The sequence below is a fragment of the Drosophila biarmipes genome, chromosome 2R, assembly GCF_025231255.1.
Source record: "Drosophila biarmipes strain raj3 chromosome 2R, RU_DBia_V1.1, whole genome shotgun sequence".
NCBI classification, from domain to species: domain Eukaryota; kingdom Metazoa; phylum Arthropoda; class Insecta; order Diptera; family Drosophilidae; genus Drosophila; species Drosophila biarmipes.
Genome location: NC_066615.1, coordinates 17,400,797 through 17,421,245, shown reverse-complemented (window position 1 = coordinate 17,421,245; position 20,449 = coordinate 17,400,797). Strand labels below are relative to the sequence as shown.

At 41.8% G+C, this 20,449-nt stretch overlaps 1 protein-coding gene across 23 annotated transcripts in view; it reads right to left on the bottom strand.

Moving 5' to 3' along the window:
* The window catches only part of LOC108036224 (longitudinals lacking protein, isoforms F/I/K/T), a 63,133-nt gene that overhangs the window by 39,832 nt on the left and 2,852 nt on the right, over positions 1-20,449 (bottom strand). For 18 of the 23 annotated variants that reach the window (XM_050887141.1, XM_017112217.3, XM_050887142.1 and 15 more), the window contains exons 2-5: positions 13,032-13,451; positions 12,574-12,970; positions 11,656-12,387; positions 11,510-11,590 (exon numbers count right to left, since the gene is read on the bottom strand). In XM_050887141.1, the coding sequence (XP_050743098.1) occupies positions 11,510-11,590; positions 11,656-12,387; positions 12,574-12,970; positions 13,032-13,205 (1,384 nt within the window). In that variant the 5' untranslated portion in view covers positions 13,206-13,451. Of the gene's footprint in view, positions 1-886; positions 1,663-2,165; positions 3,397-4,095; positions 4,613-5,285; positions 5,844-5,934; positions 6,113-11,509; positions 11,591-11,655; positions 12,388-12,573; positions 12,971-13,031; positions 13,452-14,375; positions 14,569-20,449 lie in introns of those variants that run through there. The other 5 variants (XM_050887150.1, XM_017112218.3, XM_050887149.1 and 2 more) reach the window with 5 other exon arrangements.

Genomic DNA, 20,449 nt, shown 5'->3' with positions numbered 1-20,449 from the left:
CGAATCCCGGGTATCGGTGGTCGGTGGTTGTTAGTGGTGTGGTGTGGTGTGATGTGATTATGGTGTGTTGTATGGAGTTTTATGTGGTTTTTGATTGGGTTGATTGTTATTGGTGATTTTGGGAAGATTAGCAGAGTCGATTCGATTTGATTTGATTGGTTGTTTTTTGGTTTTTGATGTTTTTGTGGGGTTTGTATGAAATGAAAATGAAAAGAAAATAAAAAGAAACATGTGTGAAAAATCATAAACACAAGGTCCAGAATTAGGCTTAATGGTAATTGGCAATTGGCATAAACAAGACTCAAATCTTTGCTTTCAATGTTGTTTATGGAACTTAACTTAAAACTAAACTTAATCGTCCATTTTCATTTTGTTTCGTTTGAGAAGTTGAAGGGAAACTAATACAAATTATACAATTCCAATGTCTAAGTCAAGTTTACATAATGATACAAATTCATTTTCAACAAAAACTACTGAAGAGGCTACGCTAAACAATTGTCGAGGAAAACAATAATTTAAGTAAATACATTTTAAATACGTTTTGCTAACAAAAATACAAAATAAAGTTAAGAAACTATGGAATAACAAATATCAAGATACCTATTAAGTAAAATTGTTAGAGGTTGTAAACAAAAATGTAGTTATAATTATAAGTTAAATAAAAACTTTGTTTAAAATTATACAATTGGGTTTTTGTCAAACATTTCCGTTTTATATATTTTCGTTTCAGGTTTTGTGTTAGACACAGAAGTTTTCAGAGGTTTTGAGGTGGTGTCTCCAAGGATTTCTGGCATCACTGACTTTCTAAAAATACATTATTTAAAATACATATCATAGATGATAAAAAAAATCAACTTTCATTTCAATAAATATTCGTACACATATATTTAACTTCAAATATTGACTTAGCAGACAGACACAGAACAATTCATAGAGCGAGTTTGAACAACGTTTCTTAACTATATAAAGGGGGATGTTCTTTCATGTAGATGTATAACAGCCAGTTTTGATCTCGAGAATCAAGGAATCACATTCCTTTTAATATCTAGACTTTCTTCAGCTGATGAATGCCGTGCTTTTGCCGCAGATGGAGTTTCAGATCGTAGCGCCACGAGCAGCTAAAGTTGCAGAACTCGCAATGGAACTGTACGCTCGTCTTTTTGGCCGCCAGGGAGGAGCTGCTGCTGCTGCTGTTGCTGAGGTTGTTATTGCTGCTTGTGTTGCCAGAGGCAGAAATGTGATTGCGTTGCGGTTTGTTGGTCGGCGATGAACGTATGCTGCTGTTGAGCAGATTGGCCAGCTGGAAGGAGGCTGCTGCCGCAGACATGTGGCAGCCACTGCAGTTGCTGGCGTTGCAATGGAGCTGCTGCTGGCCTCCGCTCGTCGTGGACGCCGCCGCCGTTTGCAAGTGGTTAACAATCGCCTCTGCGTGGCCAGAGTTTCCACATTTGTACATTCTGCGTATCGTCACTTCCGGCTCACAAATCTCAGCAGCAGGACCACTATTGCTATTGTTGTTGCTGTGATGTGGCAAATGGTTCTGATGGTTCGCTGTTGCTGTTGCTGTTGCGGTTGTGGTCTGATGCTCCGCCGGCTTCTTGCTGGCCGCACTGGCCGCTGCTATAACTGCCGTGGCATAATTACAGTAAAGCGTCCTTAAATCTGTAAGAATTGTGATTGGGTTTTTGTCTAAGATTTGCTGAGACTGTTTAACGATTTCTTACAGAGAGTAGTACAGTAGAGACAGAGAGTCAAAGGAAGTAGAGTGGCGAAATAGTTTTATGGCGGGTGGTGTGTGTTGTGTGTGGGTTTATGTGTTCGTGTTGTGTCTTCGCTGTTTTCTTGTTTTCTGATTTGGTTTCATTCTATACAGTGTATTGTTGGTTTGGCTTATAGCTATTATCTTGTATTATGCAATATATATTATGTGGATTAGGTTAACCGACGCCGCCATTACATGGATATACATCTCTCGCCGCAGTTAAAACTTAAGTTAAACTTAAAGGTAAACACAAAATAATCAACTTTGGCACCAACAAAATGTTCGAGAAAAGGTTATTTACCAAAATTATATAATCAAGTAATTAAATTAATTTGGAAACTCAGCTTCAAGTTGTGGTTTCTTGTTCGATTCATGCATCAATTGAAAAACGCATTTGTTGTGGTTTGGTTTATAAAAAACGTGGCATTTATTTTTAGTTTATAGCTTTCTCCTTTCTTTTTTTTTTAATTTATACAAAATATATATATACGTTCGTTTTAATATTATTAGATTAGTTCTCAACTTTTTGATTTAGCGCTGGAAAAAGAAATACTCATTTTATGTCGGTTGTGTGACAACCAAATAAAATTATATAAAATATATATACGTAAATGCAGGAAAAATAAAGGATGTTTGCAAGCCAAAAGGTCAAAGTTCAACCGCTGCTCTTTGGTTAATTCGATTAGTAGGTAGGTAGAGATTACTCTGCGGACAGAGGAGGCTAGGATGCGCGTCTTTTTCTCGAAATGGAGGTAGAGAGGGCGGAGACAGAGAGAGAGGAGGACCCGCCCCCCTCAGTTCAAATGCCTATCTACCCATCCCCCCTTACAACCCCTCCCCCTTAAGCAGTTCGGCGGCAGAGGATGTGGTGGAGGAGGAGCCGCTGGCCACCACTGCCGCCGCAGCGGCCACATGCTGGAGAGCCTGCTGCAGCAGGGCCTGCTGCCTGATTTGGTGGCGATAGAAGCTACTTGTGGTGGTTTCCGGCTGCTGCTGCTGCTGCTGCTGCTGCTGCTGCTGATGCTGCAGCTCATCCTCATCGTCATCCTCGACTAGATAGGCATGATCCTCATCGACGGCGCCCACCGCTGCCTCGTCCAGCATGTCCACTAGATCGACTATTTCCGTTTCTTGCTTGTGCTCCTCCTCGCCACCGCCTTCGACGGATGAGGCTGCCGCGGCTGCCGCTCTCTGCTGGCGCTTGAACAGCGATCGCATGGCTATTTCCGGATGCTTCTTGCGTACATGCTGGCGCAGATGATCCGCTCGCTTCGTGCGATGGCCACAAACGGAGCACACCATGCTCTTGCCCTTGCCGCACTCCTGGCGCAAGTGACGCCGCAAGGTGCCGTGTCTTCGATACGTTCGATAGCACTGCGGGCACGTAAAGCTCTCCTCCAGACCTCCAAGTAATCCTCCTCCAACTCCTGCTCCTCCCGCACCATTGCCTCCAGATAGTAAGCCATGAAAGTGATCAAATTGCGGCGCCTGAAAGTGATGCATGGACGATCCCGATCCTGTTCCCGTTCCCTGGTGATAGTCATCGCTGCTGCCATCCATCAGCTCCAGCTTGCTGCCGCCATTCAGATGATTCTGCTGACTGGATGAGGAGTCGTCTATCATCAGCTGCAGGCCTGAAATTTGTTTTTGTTTTTCGTTTGGTATTTTCAGATTTTTCTCAGTTTCGAATTCAGTTTTCTATAATTTTCCTTTGCGATTTGTTCTGTTCTCAAAACGTTAACGTTAATTCTTGGTCAATCATGCTTGGTTTTTACTTCATTATCATTATCGAGTGTTAAGTTTTGTTTCATTTTTTTAGTTGTTTTATTTCTTTCAAGGCAAAACAAGCAATTTGTTATTTGGAGTTGGTTTTCAAAATGCCAGATTAGTTTCGAAAGCATTAATATTTTCGTTGTTGTGGTAAATTAATAAATTAATTTCTGGTTTGCATTAAACAAAAACAAATTTCAAACAGGCATATAATAAAGGGGGAGAAATCGCACAGCAGCATGGCAAAAATTGAGGAGGAGCGGGCGTTGGGTTAGGGGTTAATCGTAGGAGAAAAAAAATAGGTGGGATTGACAGAGAAGACGGAAGCCTCAAGACGAGAAAGATATATCCCTTTGTTCGTGTTGTTTTGGTCAGATGTGTGATGTATGTGTAGAGCTTAATGAAATGTGAGTGTTTGGGAGGTATATCTGTTTTTCGGGCAAGCAAAAATATAACATAGATATCATTTTGGCTTTATATGGTGGTTGATCTTGGGACACACGCGAAACACAGCTCGAAACAACATAGAAGAAGGTAGCTCCCAGGATAGGTAATACATGTGATATTGGCATCGTTATCGATAACGTATTTTAATGGCTCTTTCGGATTCAGTCTAAAACAAATATTTGGTAATGTGCTTCTTGACCTTGCAATGCCGATTCAGCGAGTCCTTCCGCTTGAATCCCGCATCGCACACCTGGCACCGGAAGTTCTCCAGCATCCCGCACTCGAACTCCAGGTGCCGCTTCAGCGCGGATATCCTGGTGTATGCGTTCGGGCACTGCGGACACTGCAGCTTGCCATCGTCCCGCATATCCGCATTCCTCGCCAGATTCGCCGCCGAACTGCTCCGCACCGTCGGCGGTGGAATGCTCTTCTTGGTGGTGGTGCCACTACCGTTTGCCGCCTTCCTCCTCCGCGATCGCAGCTTTCCACGACGCAGCTGCGCCACAGGTGTGACCACTGGAAGTAGTGGTGGCGAGTCTGGCGGCGATTTGACGGCGACGGGCGGCGGTATCGGTGGCGGCGGCATTTCGCTGTCATAGTAAAACATTTGATTCAGGCTCAGCTCGAGCAGACCTGCAATTAAATGTTTGAGCAAAGAGCAGATAGAGAAACGAAACACAGAGTCATCAAGTCAGAGAAACAACCGATAATCGGAGAAAAAGCGAGCAATCGACAGACACAAAGCTTTATATTTCAATCACACAACTTGAAAAACTCAGTATTGCCAACTAAACTATCACAAGATATAGAATCTAGTTCACCTGCCTGATATGACTGCCTGCCTATTCTTGATATCTGGAAATCGTATTGCAGATAAAATGGAGCAAGAAATAAAACTTGCTATTTATATAAAAGTAAGCAGGTTTATCATGAAATTTGGTATATTTATGGTTTGAAAGTAAGTCAAGAAATACTTCTTGTAAGCAAAACACATACTGAAAGTATTATTAGTACTGAAAACGATGTTAAAGATTTATAGTGGTCGAAAATTGTATTTTAAAGTTGAAAATAGTCTTCTACTCTAAACAGTTCGAAGTGGTCACAAAGAGTAAACTCATTCTATAAAATACGTAGATTTGTTGTTAAAATTACAAGGTATTATCCAATTTAAAATACTCGTGACAGTTAGGAAAGCTAAAAAACATTCAGTAGTCAGTCAATATCTACAAGCCTTAGATAAAGCATGACTATTTCAAGCTATTTCAAGGATATTCTATTCTTCTACTTGACCTTAGTTGTCTTGACCATAGTATTGTATAGTTTGTTGGCAACACTGGTTTCCACTCAATTACTCAATCCAATCCACTCTAAGCCACACCACCTGGGCACATCCTCAACTTCCTCTTTTAACTTGATCCGAGACAGAGAAGAATCACAGGTTGAAATTCTAACCCAAGTTTATTGTAGTCATCATGTTGTAGGGTGGTGTGTGGTGTGTGTCGTGTGATGATATGATATATAGTGTAAGGGGTAAGGGTGTTTTACATCGTTTACACTTATATCCTACTGAAACTAGTCCCTCTTTTGGACACCCTTGTGCACATAGTAGTAGTGATCTTGCAGCTTGAAATTATAGTGGAAACGACGACCGCACATGCGGCACGCGTACTTCTTTGGCTGGTTGCACTCTTTGCGCATGTGGCGCGTCAGGGTGCCCAGGACCTGGTATCGACGTCCGCACGTCTGGCACACATAAGGAGCACTCGCCGCATCCGCCGATTTGGACTTGGATTTCGATGTGGATGCGGTGGTGGCCGAGGCGAAGGAGGAAGTGGAGGGACCATCTCCACCGCTGATGGCATTTCTAAATAAAATGGAAAAGCGGGAGAAGAACAGGGATTTGATCATCATCATCATCGTGGAGAAGCTAACCCAACCGCCAAGCAAAAATTTACCTGCGCGATGAGGAGGCGGTGGTGGCCATCACCTTGCGCTTGCGCCTGGACATCGTGTGCGTTGCAGTGGCAGATGCAGACGTGGCTATCGCCGTGGCAATGGCTATGGTGGCCTTTCTTCTGGCCAGTCGCTTTGAGCCACCGCGCACCGAGGTGATTCTGGGCACAACCATGGTGTCTGCAAACCACATCGACCATGGACCAAACATTCAAATGGAATAAGGGGCGGAAAAATAGTTTGAAGTTGAGACGCAAATAGAGGGGATTCCAGGAAGCAGAAACAAATGAAAAAACAATCTGTCCCACCTTAATGCTCTGCCTGACATAATTATTTTAATTCTTTTTGAATCAAATGTTTAAGTAAATATCTTTAATTGATTGGCAATTCTCCAAATTTGTTTTTACTTTAAAAGTTAACTTGATGAGTTGTTATATTTTAAAACAAATCTTAGGATTTGCGCCAAAAGCATTTCTGAATGGATTGCCTTTTAAAGTCTCAAGCACAACAAACAAACAGCCGTGCAATGACAAAATAAATGAAAATTCTAAATTAAAAACCTAGACATGTCTTTAAAATTATAGTGCTTTCTATTTTATTATTTTCTAAATTAACGAAATGATTTTTTTATTTCAACTAATTTTCTTCTGTGTTTATCTTAGCTCTCTTCTATTCTTCAGCCTAAAATTCCGAAATATACAATCTAAATGCAAGTTGAAAATGGAAAAGGGATAATAGAGGGAAGCGCAAGAGGCAAAATTCCAGAAAGACACATACCAACTACACATTACTTAAGGTGAAAAAACAACTTTTTACATATCGACTACATAAAAAGCTGAAGTAAAGTTTACGCCAAAGAGATTTATACATATTTTAAATATTTAACTGTTGCACAAACATTCACACACCACATAGATAAACAAACAAATAAACAAGGACTGCAAGTACAAACATTTTTTTTGAGCTTGCGGTTGGCGTGATGTGATAAAAGCTTTGGTCTCATTGCATGTTACACAAAAAATAACAAAAACCACAAAAAAAAAATATTATCTTGCTACTGTGCCTGTTTGTGTGTATGCGACGATGTGCCTGTGTAAATTGGGTCAAGGCCATGCAAACAGCTTTCAACTGGGCCAAAACCAGAATCAGGGAGGTAGTACTCGCCATTTGAAATCGGAAATGGAATCTTGTTTTCCACCTAACTTTGGATACAGTAGGGAACAAAATAGCAAAAACAAAAGGATTTTTGGAATGAACATAATTTTACCAAATTATTTCAGCATAATTAATTGAAAAGCTTTGATATAAACCACACTATACAGTGTTAAGGGTTTCCACTCTTTTCGTGCGGCGCCAGATAAGGGTCAAAACTATTACCTAAGCCCACTTCATTTTAGTGTCATATCCTAAATTCTTTTTGAATTCCATTTAAATCCTTTCCACTTAAAATCCTGTCAGATAAAAATTCTGCCTTATTCGGCCTGCAATTTCAATTGCCAGCATTAAGTCTTATCCGAACATTAAAATGTCTCTTTACCAACAAATACTCTTGGCTATATAAGTACAAATCATGCCAGATTATAAAGTTCCCCCACACAAAATATGGCGATTTAAAAGTGGCTTTTCAAACCCCTACATCTCACACCACTTCCAGTTAGGCAACTTTCTGCGTTCGAAGAAATTCCCATCGAAAAAATTCCCAAACTTGATTCTTTATGCAACCATTGGCTTTAATTGTCATCATCGTATCATCATTGACTTTACACGGATGCAGCGCGAATTTTTAAAAATAGCCAATGAGAAGAAAACAACTAAAAAACAAACAAAAACTCAGCCAAACGAGATATATTCACAGAGATATGAACATTAATATTATTGCTTTGGTCGGTCTTCAGCCCTCTTCGCCACCCCCCACTACCAACACTCGTGTGAACAATGCTGATTAAAGAGAGAAACAAAAAACTCGCAATCTCACACATAGAAACACATTATAATTTAGCCGACCTTGAACTTGAACGAATGCCTCGGGCATTGTTGAAGCATTTGTTTTTGTTTTCTGCTGATTAACAATTAACAGAGCGGGCATAGAAAGCGAGAACCGTCGAAGGAGGGTGGTTGGACGACGAGATTGGAGACATCAACCAGAGTTTCGTGGACATTAACATAAGATACTTTTTTTAGATACCTCACCTTGCTAACGAGCAAAACAAAGCCCTAATAAATTAATTGGACGAACAAGATTGTCGCAGTGAAGGGGGAGAACCAAAATGTAGAGGGGAAAAACAAAGCAAACAATAGGAGCTTTCAAAGCTCTTCAAGCATTACTTGCGACAATAGACCGACGAGAATTTGGGGAAAACCCCATGCCTTTTCAGCGCAACTATTATTATTATTTATCTTTGAACAGCTTTGCGAATAACCAGAAAATATTCACTTGATAAAATATTAGTTTTACATACAAGTAATTTCTTTCAAATATTCCTATGCCATTTTCAAGGAAAAAATTAAACTGTCACTATAAAAACAGTCCGGTAATGGGATAAACAGAAATTCCATTTTCAGAAAACCTTTGTAACTTGCAAACAAACATCAAACGATCCATTTAATTTGGTTTCCCAACCGAAAAAACTTTTGGGTAAACAATATCGAATTTAACACATGGAAATCATATTCTTGTTTAGACTCTCAGCCAAATATTCCAATTTATAATAAACCAAATCTCCGATTTTCCTAGATGGATTTGTATACGCATGTTCAAGTAGATCGGGGAGTTTCTCATGAGAACGTGTTTTCAGTGTTTGGTGTTTGTTTGGCAACGCTTCAAGCAATTTCGAGAAACAAACGCCAAACGCAAAATGAAATTTTAAGTAAAATATATACACAATATAAAAATGTAAGGTGTACACTTAGAAATAAATCGGAAGAAGGAGAGTTGAAACTGAGAGTTACACTATAGCTTACCCTTGGGCCCGTCCACTCTTTTCAGGAGAAAGAGTTCTTGCAGTTTTCTTTTCTTTTTACACTTTACCTGGAATCGCTGTAAAATAAATGATGTCTTTTCTCTGGATGAGGGATGATTGTTGATTTGGGAAGGGAAATATTTGGAGATATGGGGGGATTTCAGGATGGGCCTTAGGATAGGGTATAATATCGGGGGTCAAACAAAAATGAACTTAAAAAAAGAAATTTACTTCATTTTTGTATTGCACTCCGCCCAACCGATACCGTCGAGCGGAGCATACTCACCTGAACACGCACCTGAGATTTCCGCGCCGAAGTTGGATGCTTTCCGGGTGTTACAGTTGGATCTCGTCGATTGGCCCAAAGCAGCGACTGTACCTCACCATCTAGGATGGCTACGAGCTTTGTTTTCGGCCACGACCTGAGACCATCGGCAGCTGATCCTCCTCCAAAGGCGACGATTCCTCGGTTCGTTCTTCTCGGTGGGCATCAGTTCATCGAAACACACTTTTCACTTAACATTTGAAAGGTTTTTAATTTGCTTTAAACACCGACGTACGTACACCTCTTTTGGTTGTGGGAAAAAGTTTTCCCCAACCCAATAGATGCAATCGCGTAAAGAGCGGACGCGCGCGTTACTTGGTTCGGAAAAACTTACAGACTAGCTTTAAAACTAAAAACAAAGTCATAAGGAAAATAAATAACAAAAAAAAAGTCCCGTCAACCAAAATAAAGCAAAATATATATGTATATATAGATATAGTACTAAAATACAATTTAAAACTGCATGCGTATTTTTTGTAATAATAATATGTATAAAATATAAAAGAACTGTGTAAAAAACATTAGCACGCGCTGAGAGTTCTAAAGAAGAGGACAATCAAAATGGAATGGCACAAAAGGCATAGAATGACAAATGAAAGTTTGAGCGTGTTTGTCGTTCATGGGTGTGGTGTGTGATATGCTTAAAAAATGCAAACAATGTTAAGGCGAACAAACATAATCGAGTTCTTGCTAGAATTGCTGGAAGTGTGGCCAAACTTTGCAAACGTTTTGACGCGACTGTACTGAGAGAGCTTTCTTTGTGGGCGGGGGGAAAATACATGTGGTTGGAGCCCTGCACACTCACACACACGCACTAATCAAACACACACTATGCGCCACACGCACACAAACAGCAGCTTAGAGGGGGAGACAGAGAGAGCGAGCGAGCGAGAGAGATCAAAACGCACACACATAGAACACTGTTGATACGTAAGTTTAAACACTAACTTAAATGATAAGGGAATTCTTTGATTTTTCTGCCTAATTTGAAGCTGCAGTGTGGGTGGGTGTGTGAGTGTGTGTTCGTGGGTGAGTCAGTGTGACCATGAATTATTATGGAATGCATTTTCTATTTCTATTTTTGTTTTTGTTTAATCTTTGCTCTGCAGCTAACGGCTTAATGTTGGAAAGATATAGAGGGGGAGAGATAGAGAGAGGGGCACAGAGGGGGAGGAAGAAAGATAGTGAAAGGGCGAGCAAATAAAAAATGTTGGGAATGTCGAGTTATGCGATTTATATATATACAGTAAATAAGGCAAATTAAGAGTTAATCAAACACCAATTGTAAAGAAACGTATTACGAAAATTCAACAACAAATGATCATACATAGAATCATACATATATATATAGATAATGGTATAATGAGAATGTTAGGGGGTGGTTTTGGTTGGGTGGAGGTAGGTTGTTGGGTTTGGTGGTTTATAGCAATTATATATGTTTGTGGTGTGTGAGTGGTGGTAAATGTTTCTCATTTTCTTTTCAAAAGTGTGTGTGTGTGTGTTAAAAATTAATCATAATAAATAGATATGTACAAAAAAAAGGATTACTAGTTATACGAATTATGTGTGTCATAATTAAAAAATTATTAGTTTTGTAAAAAATCATATTAAGTAAAGAAAGAGGTTTTTAAGTAATACTTTCAACTTGCACAAATTATTCTTGTTTCGGGTTAATTATCTGTGACGAAGTGAGCGGCGCAGCAAAATGAAAAAAATATAACCAAAGCCAGCATTTCATTTATATATTCATATTCTCTTATAAAAAACACCAAACCAGAGTCGCAAATTCTCGCTCCTCAACATTAATTTTCTTTGCTTTTTTCACATTGTTTTCTTTTTATCTGCGCCAAAAACACTCGCTCACAAATCTTGTTATTTTTGGTATTGTTTGTATTTGTACTTTTTCTTGTTGCTTGCTTTTTTCGTCTGCGCTATCTTGTTGAAAATTATATTTGAAAAAATTCTACTTTGTTCTTTTTTTTCTTCAACATTTAAGAGCTTTTTTCGGAGCACGACTTTTGTAGTGTACTTTAAAATTGTAAAAAATAATGTTGTTGTTGTATATATTTAAATGTTTGTGTGATAAAAATGAAGTTGTGACCTTGAAAAAGTTGGATTTCGATTTCAATCGTTTAATCTGCATTTGCATTTGAATTTAAGCTTGTTGTTTGTCGTGCTCGCTGATTCGAAAAAACATCTCGTCTAAAAAACTTCTAGGCTAAGCTGTACTTTTTGCTTTTTCATTTGTTCGTAGCTCATATAATCTCGAGTTCAGAGGCAACAAACACTCACCTTGAGGATCCCGTTGCTGTGCATCCTGTGCCAATAGTCCAAGTTCATCCTGAGATCTGTCGTGCTGCCATGTTGCATATGCTATTGGTGGAGGGAACGCTCATCAGTTACACGAAAACAAGAAGGAAAGTGTGATGGAAACTCACTTTGACTAGATCCTTCGCCACCCTGGCTGGTGCCGGCCGTCTGGTCCAGCTCCTCCATTGTCATGTCCTCCTCGTCCAGTGTCAAATCCTCAACGTTCTCATCGTGCGCATCGTCATCGTATTCGGCCTTGGGTTCGATAACCATCTCAGAGCCCACCGATGACACGCTGTTGTCTTTGATCTTCTGCTTGTGATTCGACGACGATTTGTCCACAACGCTGGCCAGCTGCTTGACCACAACTCCGGCATGGACGGCTGATGCAGAGGCTGAGGCGGGATTGGGTCCACTGGCGGTGCTTGCTCCGCCAACGGCACTACCCTCGTCCATGTCCTCGTCATCGCCCTGGACGCCTTGGGCGCCACCTTGGCTCTGGGCTTGTACATTCTCGGTATTGATGGCATCGCTTGTGGCCTGCGCCTGCTGGTGCTGCTGCAGATGGGCCTGCTGTACGGCGGCAACCGCTGACGCAGATGCTCCGCTCGCAGGGGCGGCTGTCGAGGATGTTAGTTTAGCGCTTTCAGTCTTTTTGGTAACGTTGGTGCTGGTCAATGGCTGCTGTTGTTGTTGCTGGGTCGACGACGCTTGGCTGCTGCTGGTTCCGGCTGCCGGTCCGCTGGACAACTGGGTGCTGACCAGAGCGGAGACGGCCAGACCGGCGCCTGTCTGCTGGAGGATTGACTGATTCGAGGCGGCGGCTTGTAACACGGACGAGTTGGAGTTGTCGTGGGCATCTGCAAAAGAATAATTAAAAAGAAAATTGTTAATCAAATTGTAAAATACAAGAAAAGACGGGTGTTATTGCACGAATTCTAGAATGGAAGCAGCTCAATTTCCATTTTAAGAATGTTCTTATCTCGGTGATATTTCCGTTTCTATACAGCCGAATAAAAGATAATCTTAATCGCTTGACAACTCACCATTTTCCATGCTGCGACGTCTGACTTTTCGACGCCGACGCGACGGACTCGAGGAGCCCTCACGCGAACCGGACACATCGCCGGACGTGTCCATCGCTCCGCCGGTGGCCAGGCGGGCCCGCTTCGTCTGCTCCAGTGTGTAGGCACCGCTCAGCTTGCCGCGATGATGCTGCTGTCCGGAGGACTCGGGCTTGGGGGCTGCTCCGCCGCCAGTTCGATTGTCCGACAGACCCTTGATCTGCAGCGACTCGGCGGCCTTGAGCAGGGCGGCCAGCTGATCCTGCGAGATGTTGACCTCGCCGCGGTACATGTAGTCCATCATGGCGCGCAGCTCTTGGTACTTCACATCCTTGAGTATGAAAATGGGATGCTTGTCGTACTGTTCTTGTAGTAAGGTCTGCAGTAGGGATGTTTTTTAGTAAGAGTGTTAAACTTTTTATGGGTTTTTTGCAACTTACAGCAAAGTAGGGACTGCATGCTGACAGCACCACCTTGTGGGCCTTGAGAAATTTGCCCTCGGCGGCTAGCGTGCAATCGACTAGAGTCTCGTTCTCCAGCAACGTGTCGAACACGCTGATCAATGTGCTCTGGTGGTTGTTCCACCGCAAACAGAACTGCTGATCGTCATCCATTTTGGTTTCTTGGGTCCTGGATGATATGGGATGTTGGATAGGTTCCCGGGGGGGTTTGGGCCCACGTCCTTGGGGCCGAACGTTGAGCTCTCTCCCTGATTAGCGGTTTTTTTGCGCCACTCGTTTGCTGATTTCAAATGGGCCAAACTTAGGGGTACAACAAAATGGTGGGGTGGCTAAACAAAATAAAACTGCTTTCGCCTTCGGTGCTTCTTTTGGTTTTTGTTTTGTGTGTCAGCAGTTATGCTGCAAAGAGAGAGAGGAAATAAAAAACGAAATTAGTAACGCGAACAAAAAACTCGCAATAATGCGGCCCAAGGTCAAGTTCATGTTTAATTTCAGCGCAGCAATAACAATATCTTTCATCTCTTTTGCACGCTTGAAATTTCAGCTAGATTATTATTGTTGTTTTGCATTCACACAAACACATACACACACACAGCTACATACTTGTATGCAAATTTTGCACAGCGAAATGCAGTTTTTTATTATTATTATTTTCGAGCGAGTTTCTGCTTCTTGTTAATTTTTCAACTTTGCTCTTTTCCAACAGACAAGCAGCGCTCTCACCCAAAGAGAGAGGGCTAACGGATTTGTGTTACAGTTGCTGCTGCTTCTGCTTCCCGACTGCGAGTGTGTTGGTGTTGGAGATCGATGGACACGATAAAAGCCGAAGAGACTTCGTGACGACCGAAAAATTAAGGAACGAAAAAAAACGAAGCATGAAACATAAAGAGGGGAAGTTTCGCAGTCGGCGTTGCTGCAGCGCAAACATACATATATATTTGTGTCTGGGATTTTTTTTTTCGGTCCGTTTTCTCCGTTGTGGAAAATTTCACAAGCAGACGTACACACACGCACGCAGACAAATATTTATGATGATTTTCATTTTCCCCCCATCGGCAGCGCGCACACACACACATATATGTATATGTACTCGCTCGCTGACTGATAATTTTTAAAGTTGAAGTGTGGAGCAATCATTTCAGTTTTTATGGTGTGCGGCGCATTTAAAAATAGAACGTTTTTCATTAGAAGCACACACACTCGGGCAAACAAAGGCACCCATCATCATATAGATATGGGGCGCTATTTCACAATCTCTCTCGCTCGCGATTATGCTCCACTTCCACTGGCACAGCCGCAGCCACACACACGAAAAACACTTACTGTTGTGTGTTGTAAATAATTAGCGCTGCAAAGGTTGGTTTTTCTATTCTAGCTCCCTCCGCTTCGGCCGACGAGTTGAGTGTGTGTGTATGTAAAGTAAAATTTAGCCAGCAAACCGCACGCGTTGCCTCGCGATCTGCCGCACAACGCAGAGAACCAAACAAAAGCTCCGAGCGCACGAAACCGAATGAAACGACGCAAATGTGACGGCAACTGAGCGACCCTCGAAAACGACGCCTTGCTGCTCTGCGCTGCTCCGCCGCTCGAGGGAGAGCGCGTGCTCGCTCTCTCGCTCGCGCCAATGGCCGCCCTGCAGGCGAAGTTGCTGCCCGAGCGAGAGGGGGCGAGTTGAGAGTTGAGCGTCGCTCTCGGTTTCTCCCTCTCCCGTTTGGGGGCACGTTATGAAATTGCCAAGTAGGCAAAAGGAGAGAGCGGGCGAGCGAGCGAGAGAGGCAGGTAGGCTGCGGCAGCGACGTCGGCAGCGGAAAAAGGAGCGCAAAGGAAAAAGGAGAACTGCAGCGGCAATAATCGTGCCAAAGCGAAATAACGGGAAATACACACTCACACCAAAACATCAGGTAGCGAAAACGGACTGGAATAAACGTTAATGCATTGATTTTCGAAGTGATTTAAATTATGTTTGCTTCTTAATGATTATATTGCAAAGTTAATGCAACAAACTGTGTACTAATGCTCCAGTTTTCCTTCAAGCAACCCAAAACGAATCCCCCGAAAACCTTGAAAACTAAGTGTTCTCCGCGGCAGCGAGTGAGGGAGATGGCCATACGCAAATGTCTACGTGACTTGAGGCTCCCTTTTTCACTCCCCTTTGTGTTTTTCACTTTTCGCCAGATCCAGGCGCAAAAAACTAGACAGGGAGAAAATGCGAGAGAAGGAAGGAGGGAGCAAGAGGGAGAGAATCACCCCCAGGGCGACCCAAGCCAAGTACCGTTAGGCGGAGGGATCAGTTTTTCGAGATTCTGTTATACACACCCAAACACATGGTCCACATGGAAGGAAGGTGCAAGGCATGCGCACAAAATACACAGCAAGAAAAACTAATTATGATCAATTACGATTAGTCGAGTAGTTAATGTGAGTAATCAATATCAAGGCAAACCATGTAAAGACATAACTATTTACTATTTTGAATATGAAATGTGAAATTACCCATTTGACCTGCTTTTTTCCTCTGCATAAATCACCAAAGAGGAGCGGCGACGTTTTACCCCAATGATGATGCATTGGAGGGGTTTTCCACAAAACGCACACACCAGCACACAATGGCGTACATAAGACGGCACAAAGAGAAGTAGGTAGTAAAAACTGCAGGGAGGCGAAAAAGGATCTCTCTCGTTCTCTCTCGCTCTCCCGCCGCTTCCTTTTGGAAAACGAATGACGCGCGCTCTTTGCACATTGCAAGGTTTTATTTTTGCGCAGATGGTGGAGGATTATGAATTGGGATCCTGTGACCGACCGAAAAGAGCGAGAGAGGGCTAGTGAGTCGGTGTGCGTGTGCGGAAAAGTACAGTTGGGCCCAAAGGCTGGCACTTCTTTGGGGTTCGCTTTTCCCACGAGAACCCACAAAAGATGAACTACACGAAACGTGGGGGTGGAGTAATGAGCAATCGGTAATTGGAGACTGAGAGAGCGAGCCTGTGTTGAGGTCTACTATCAAACCATGTCCAAAACTCAGTTTTAGGGAGCATTGTTAGCGAAAATCTCAACTGGGTTTTCATCTGGCAACTGCCTTGGGAAATGTTTTGGCAAAAATACATCCAACACACTATATAAGGGCTGTTGCTAATGGAGTATGAATGGCATAAATGTGGAAATGCTGCTTAAATAGGATCCTTTTTGCATTCGTATCCCCAAACATTGATCATCTCTATGGATGTGATATATTATATCATATTATTTCTAAAAATAGTTATTCTGTGTTGAGATCTACTATCAAACTACGCTCAAATATTGTATTTTACGAGACGTTGTTAGCGAAAAACTCAACTGGAACTTTGTTTTAGCAATTGCAGGATTGTAAGAAAAATTCCTGGTACTTTTCATACTTGTTAATGGCAAATTGCTTCGATCAGATAAAAAATAAAAGTCCTCAAAAGATACCGAAACTGTGTTGAGATCTACTATCAAACTACGCTCAAATATTGTATTTTACGAGACGTTGTTAGCGAAAAACTCAACTGAATTCTGGTTTTGCAACCGCAGGGTTCTGGAAAATATTTCAATGCACTTTCCATACTTCTTATAAGCGAGTTGCTTACCATTATCTATGATAAATTAAATCTTGTACATTACAAATGTATCTTGTGATGAGATCTACTATCAAACTACGTTCAAAATTTTCATTTTACGAAACGTTGTTAGCGAAAAACTCATCTTTAGTTTGATTTAGCAACTGCTGGGTTGTAAGAAAAAAGCATGGCACATTTTCATACTTTTCAGAAGTAGTTGCTGCGATCTATTAAAATTTGCAAATATTACTTTGTGTTGAGATCTACTATCAAACTACGTTCAAAATTTTCATTTTACGAAACGTTGTTAGCGAAAAACTCAACTTTAGTTTATTCTTGCAACCGCTGTAGTACGAAAAACAGATGGTAGATCTTTCGCATTTTGATTGGGTTGCATTTACTATCAAAAAAGGCTGTGTGATACCATAAGATAAATGTCGGATGGAAATAGATTGCATTGTGAAACTAAAATGTAGTGGTACATTTTGCTCTATAGGCCTAGATCTGCGTTTTACCATTGTTATATGCTTTTGTTAGGAACTTGTTTAAGCTTTTTAATTAATTCAGGGGGTTCAATGCCAACAGACTTTTCGAGTGCCAGATGGAAATGAAAATGGGATGCTATGGTGGGATGGGGAGCGGGACATTATGAGGGATATGGACGGATGTCGGTCCCCGTTTTCTAAGCACGCGCCAGACGGTAAAGGTAGAAACCTCGGGCGAACCGGTTTCGGGAAAGTAGGAGGACGAGGGAGAGGGTCCTGTCGCTCGACCCGTGTTTTTGGGGTTGCAATCAACCCCTAAGTAAAATAAGCCGATCCCCCCTCTCCGGGCTCTGGGCACAGCATAATGTGTATATGTGTTCTCCCTCCATTTTCATCGTCCTGCCGGCAGATGGTGGATCACAACTGTCGTCCTTTTCGTTTACCACCTCTCCTTGGCACACAGGAAGTGCCGCCACAGTCTGGAGCCCTCTCACCCCTGATACAATGAAAATTCCTGGTCATCATGAGCGAGAAAGAGGACTTTAAACCTGGGCATATTAATGGGGGGGCTGTGTCTGGTTTTCAAGAGTTCTGTGCGTGTGTGTGTGTTCTGTGCAAAAGTCAAAAGAAAAACCGGTTCTTCAGAACATAAAAGAACTGTGCCATTTCGAAAAGCGAAACGGAGGAGCGGGTGGTGGTCGCCATTCTCGGCGGTTGGCAAGTCGACGAGTTGTGTTTGTTGGCTTAGAGATCCAAGATCCGAGAACCGAGATCCGATCCGATCCGATCCGATCCAATCCGTTCTGTGTTCCATTCCGATCCGATCGGTTGGCAGAAAAACCAGTTTAAGAAACTCATTTCATTTCACATCGCAGCCAGAAAAATCGCCATGACACACCAGAAAAACAAATTTAAAATGGAAATAACTTAAAATCGAGAAAGAGGCGAAGAGAGAAAAGTGAAAAAGACCGTGTTGGAGGCCAAGAACGAGCAGTATATGGCATAGTATATAGTATATAAAACTTCCCCCACAAGATTTGCATAAAGTGGAATCTTTTTCTGCCCGAACCGAGCCGCATACATGCAGACGCACACATTGCGAGGCATAAAATTTGTATATTTACGACGTAAAAATAAACCCGACTCGTCGTCGACTGACTGACTGACTCTCGCACTGACTTTCAATAATTTAATTTCTGGCAGCTGGAAATGTTGCCGAATAGCACACACATACGCAACTCTCTCGCTTCGGAGCCCAAAAAATAAAGCAGAAAACTCGGGGGGAATGTGGAAAAAACAGCTCTGAAAACCCACGTAGGCGTCTGTCGCTCACTTATTTATTTTTACACCCTTTCTGCCCGTCGAATGCTTTGGCTTTGCACATGTAGAAGCTGAAAACAGGCTACAGCCGAGGACTGAAAGCTGAATCAAGTGCGAGTGGCGGCGATCAGGTGAAAATAAGCCAACAATCTGAGTCAGCATGGGATCGTCCGGGTAAACTACCAAAAGTTCGATTAGTTAGTATAATTTCTCGGAAGAGATCAACGTTTTTTCCAGGCCCTCTGCGAATCATACGAAAGTTTTCCTTTAATCATACTATTTATACAAGGTTTTCGTTCTTCAAAGTTCGTCCCTTCTTGGGAACCGTTAAAAATATATGCATTTTAAAGATACATTTAACTTTAAAGGGTTTTCTACTTTATATACATTTAATATCCTAATAACTGTTTTCTGTTCTCATCTATAAAAAGATGTCTGGATTTTTAAATTCCTCGAGGTGTATTGGATCATATCGTTTTCCACAATTTCCATGCTTCTTTTTCCTTCCCTTTTCCGCTTCGCTCGGTTCTGTTCAGCCGCAGAAAATGTCGTTTTGCCATTAAAGCAGCGAAAAATGTATTTAAAAAAAAAACGTCAACCACAAAACTTGTTTTCTCGAAAAGCTATTTAAAGTGAATGTTAAGGGCTTGTTATGCGCGAATGTATCTGTGTAAATGTATCTGCGACTGCGAGAACGCTGTTTGAGTGGGAGCGGAGGAAGTGGCGATGCCTTGGGTTTCGGTGATGTTATCTATATCTATCTTGGGGTCCCATGGAGATTCGCCCTGCTGATGGTGTCGCTTGCTCGCTTTTTAGTATCACATTTTTTGGGCCACCTACTTGAGGGATTTCCGCTTGTGCTTCAAGGGCATTTGCTGGACTAACGATCGAAAAGTAGATCGATTTCTCAATGTTGCCATACTATTCAAATTAGATTCAGTTTAATAGTGCTATGGTTGCCACTGTGCAGGATTTACAAAAAATGTATTTTAAATATTCCTTTTCTGAAATATTAATCCCAAAATGAATCTATACTTCAATATAATATAAAATAAATATTTCTTTGCTTACATCCGTCAAAAACTTACTAAATGGGCAGGCCAATTCGAGTGAAAGTGAAAAAAACTAAGCCACCGAAAATAATCAACAATAAACGGCGAAATAAAACGCACAACAAGTTCAATGAACTTTTTCGCTAATGGCCAAAGCGAATAGGTAAATAGAAACTAACAAAAATAAAAGTCGGCCAAAGAGCAGTCGCCGATAACGGCTGCTCATTATTTTCCCTCCTTCGTTTTACTTTTTCTATATTAGTTGTTTACTGTAATAACAAGAACATTGCGAATAGTGGAGAACAGAGAATAAAAGTGCGAACTGTATTTTTTTGGCACGTGCGTGTGTAGGTCAGAAATTCAATGCAAGGTCATTGGTTTTTCGAAAAAGAACCAATGTGATGACTCGAAGAAAATATATATAAATGGTAAACAAAGAATTAAGGCAAGAAGTGGGGGGGGAAACACACTTTTTCATTTCCTACACTTGTTGCGCAAAAGCTTTTTTATATCTCATTTATTATTGTTATTATTCTGCCCATGTGCGTAGCATGTAAACAAATGAAACTTTTGCAAAAGTCGCAGGTGAAATTTGGCAGCGTCGCAGAAATCCTATAGCAGATTAGGCGACACGAAAATATGAAAAATGGAAATGTGTAAACGTGTCGAAAAGAAAACAACAAAAGCGGCGTAGCAGAAGTGTAGCACAAAGTGGAAACAAAATATGTGGCGACCGCCTGCTCTCTCTCTTTCCCTTTCCCACTCCCTCTCACCCACTCTGCCGTGCTGTCTCTCACATGTCTCTAAGTGTGTGTGAAAAGTGCAGAGAGAAAATTTCACGCTTGTTTTTGTGTTTTTTGTTGCCCTGTGAACAAACATAAAAGCGAACGAGGGAGTAAGACGAAAAGAGCGGGAGAGAAAGAAAAGGGGAGCCAAAAGAGCGAGAGAGCCTAGCATTGAAAAAATAT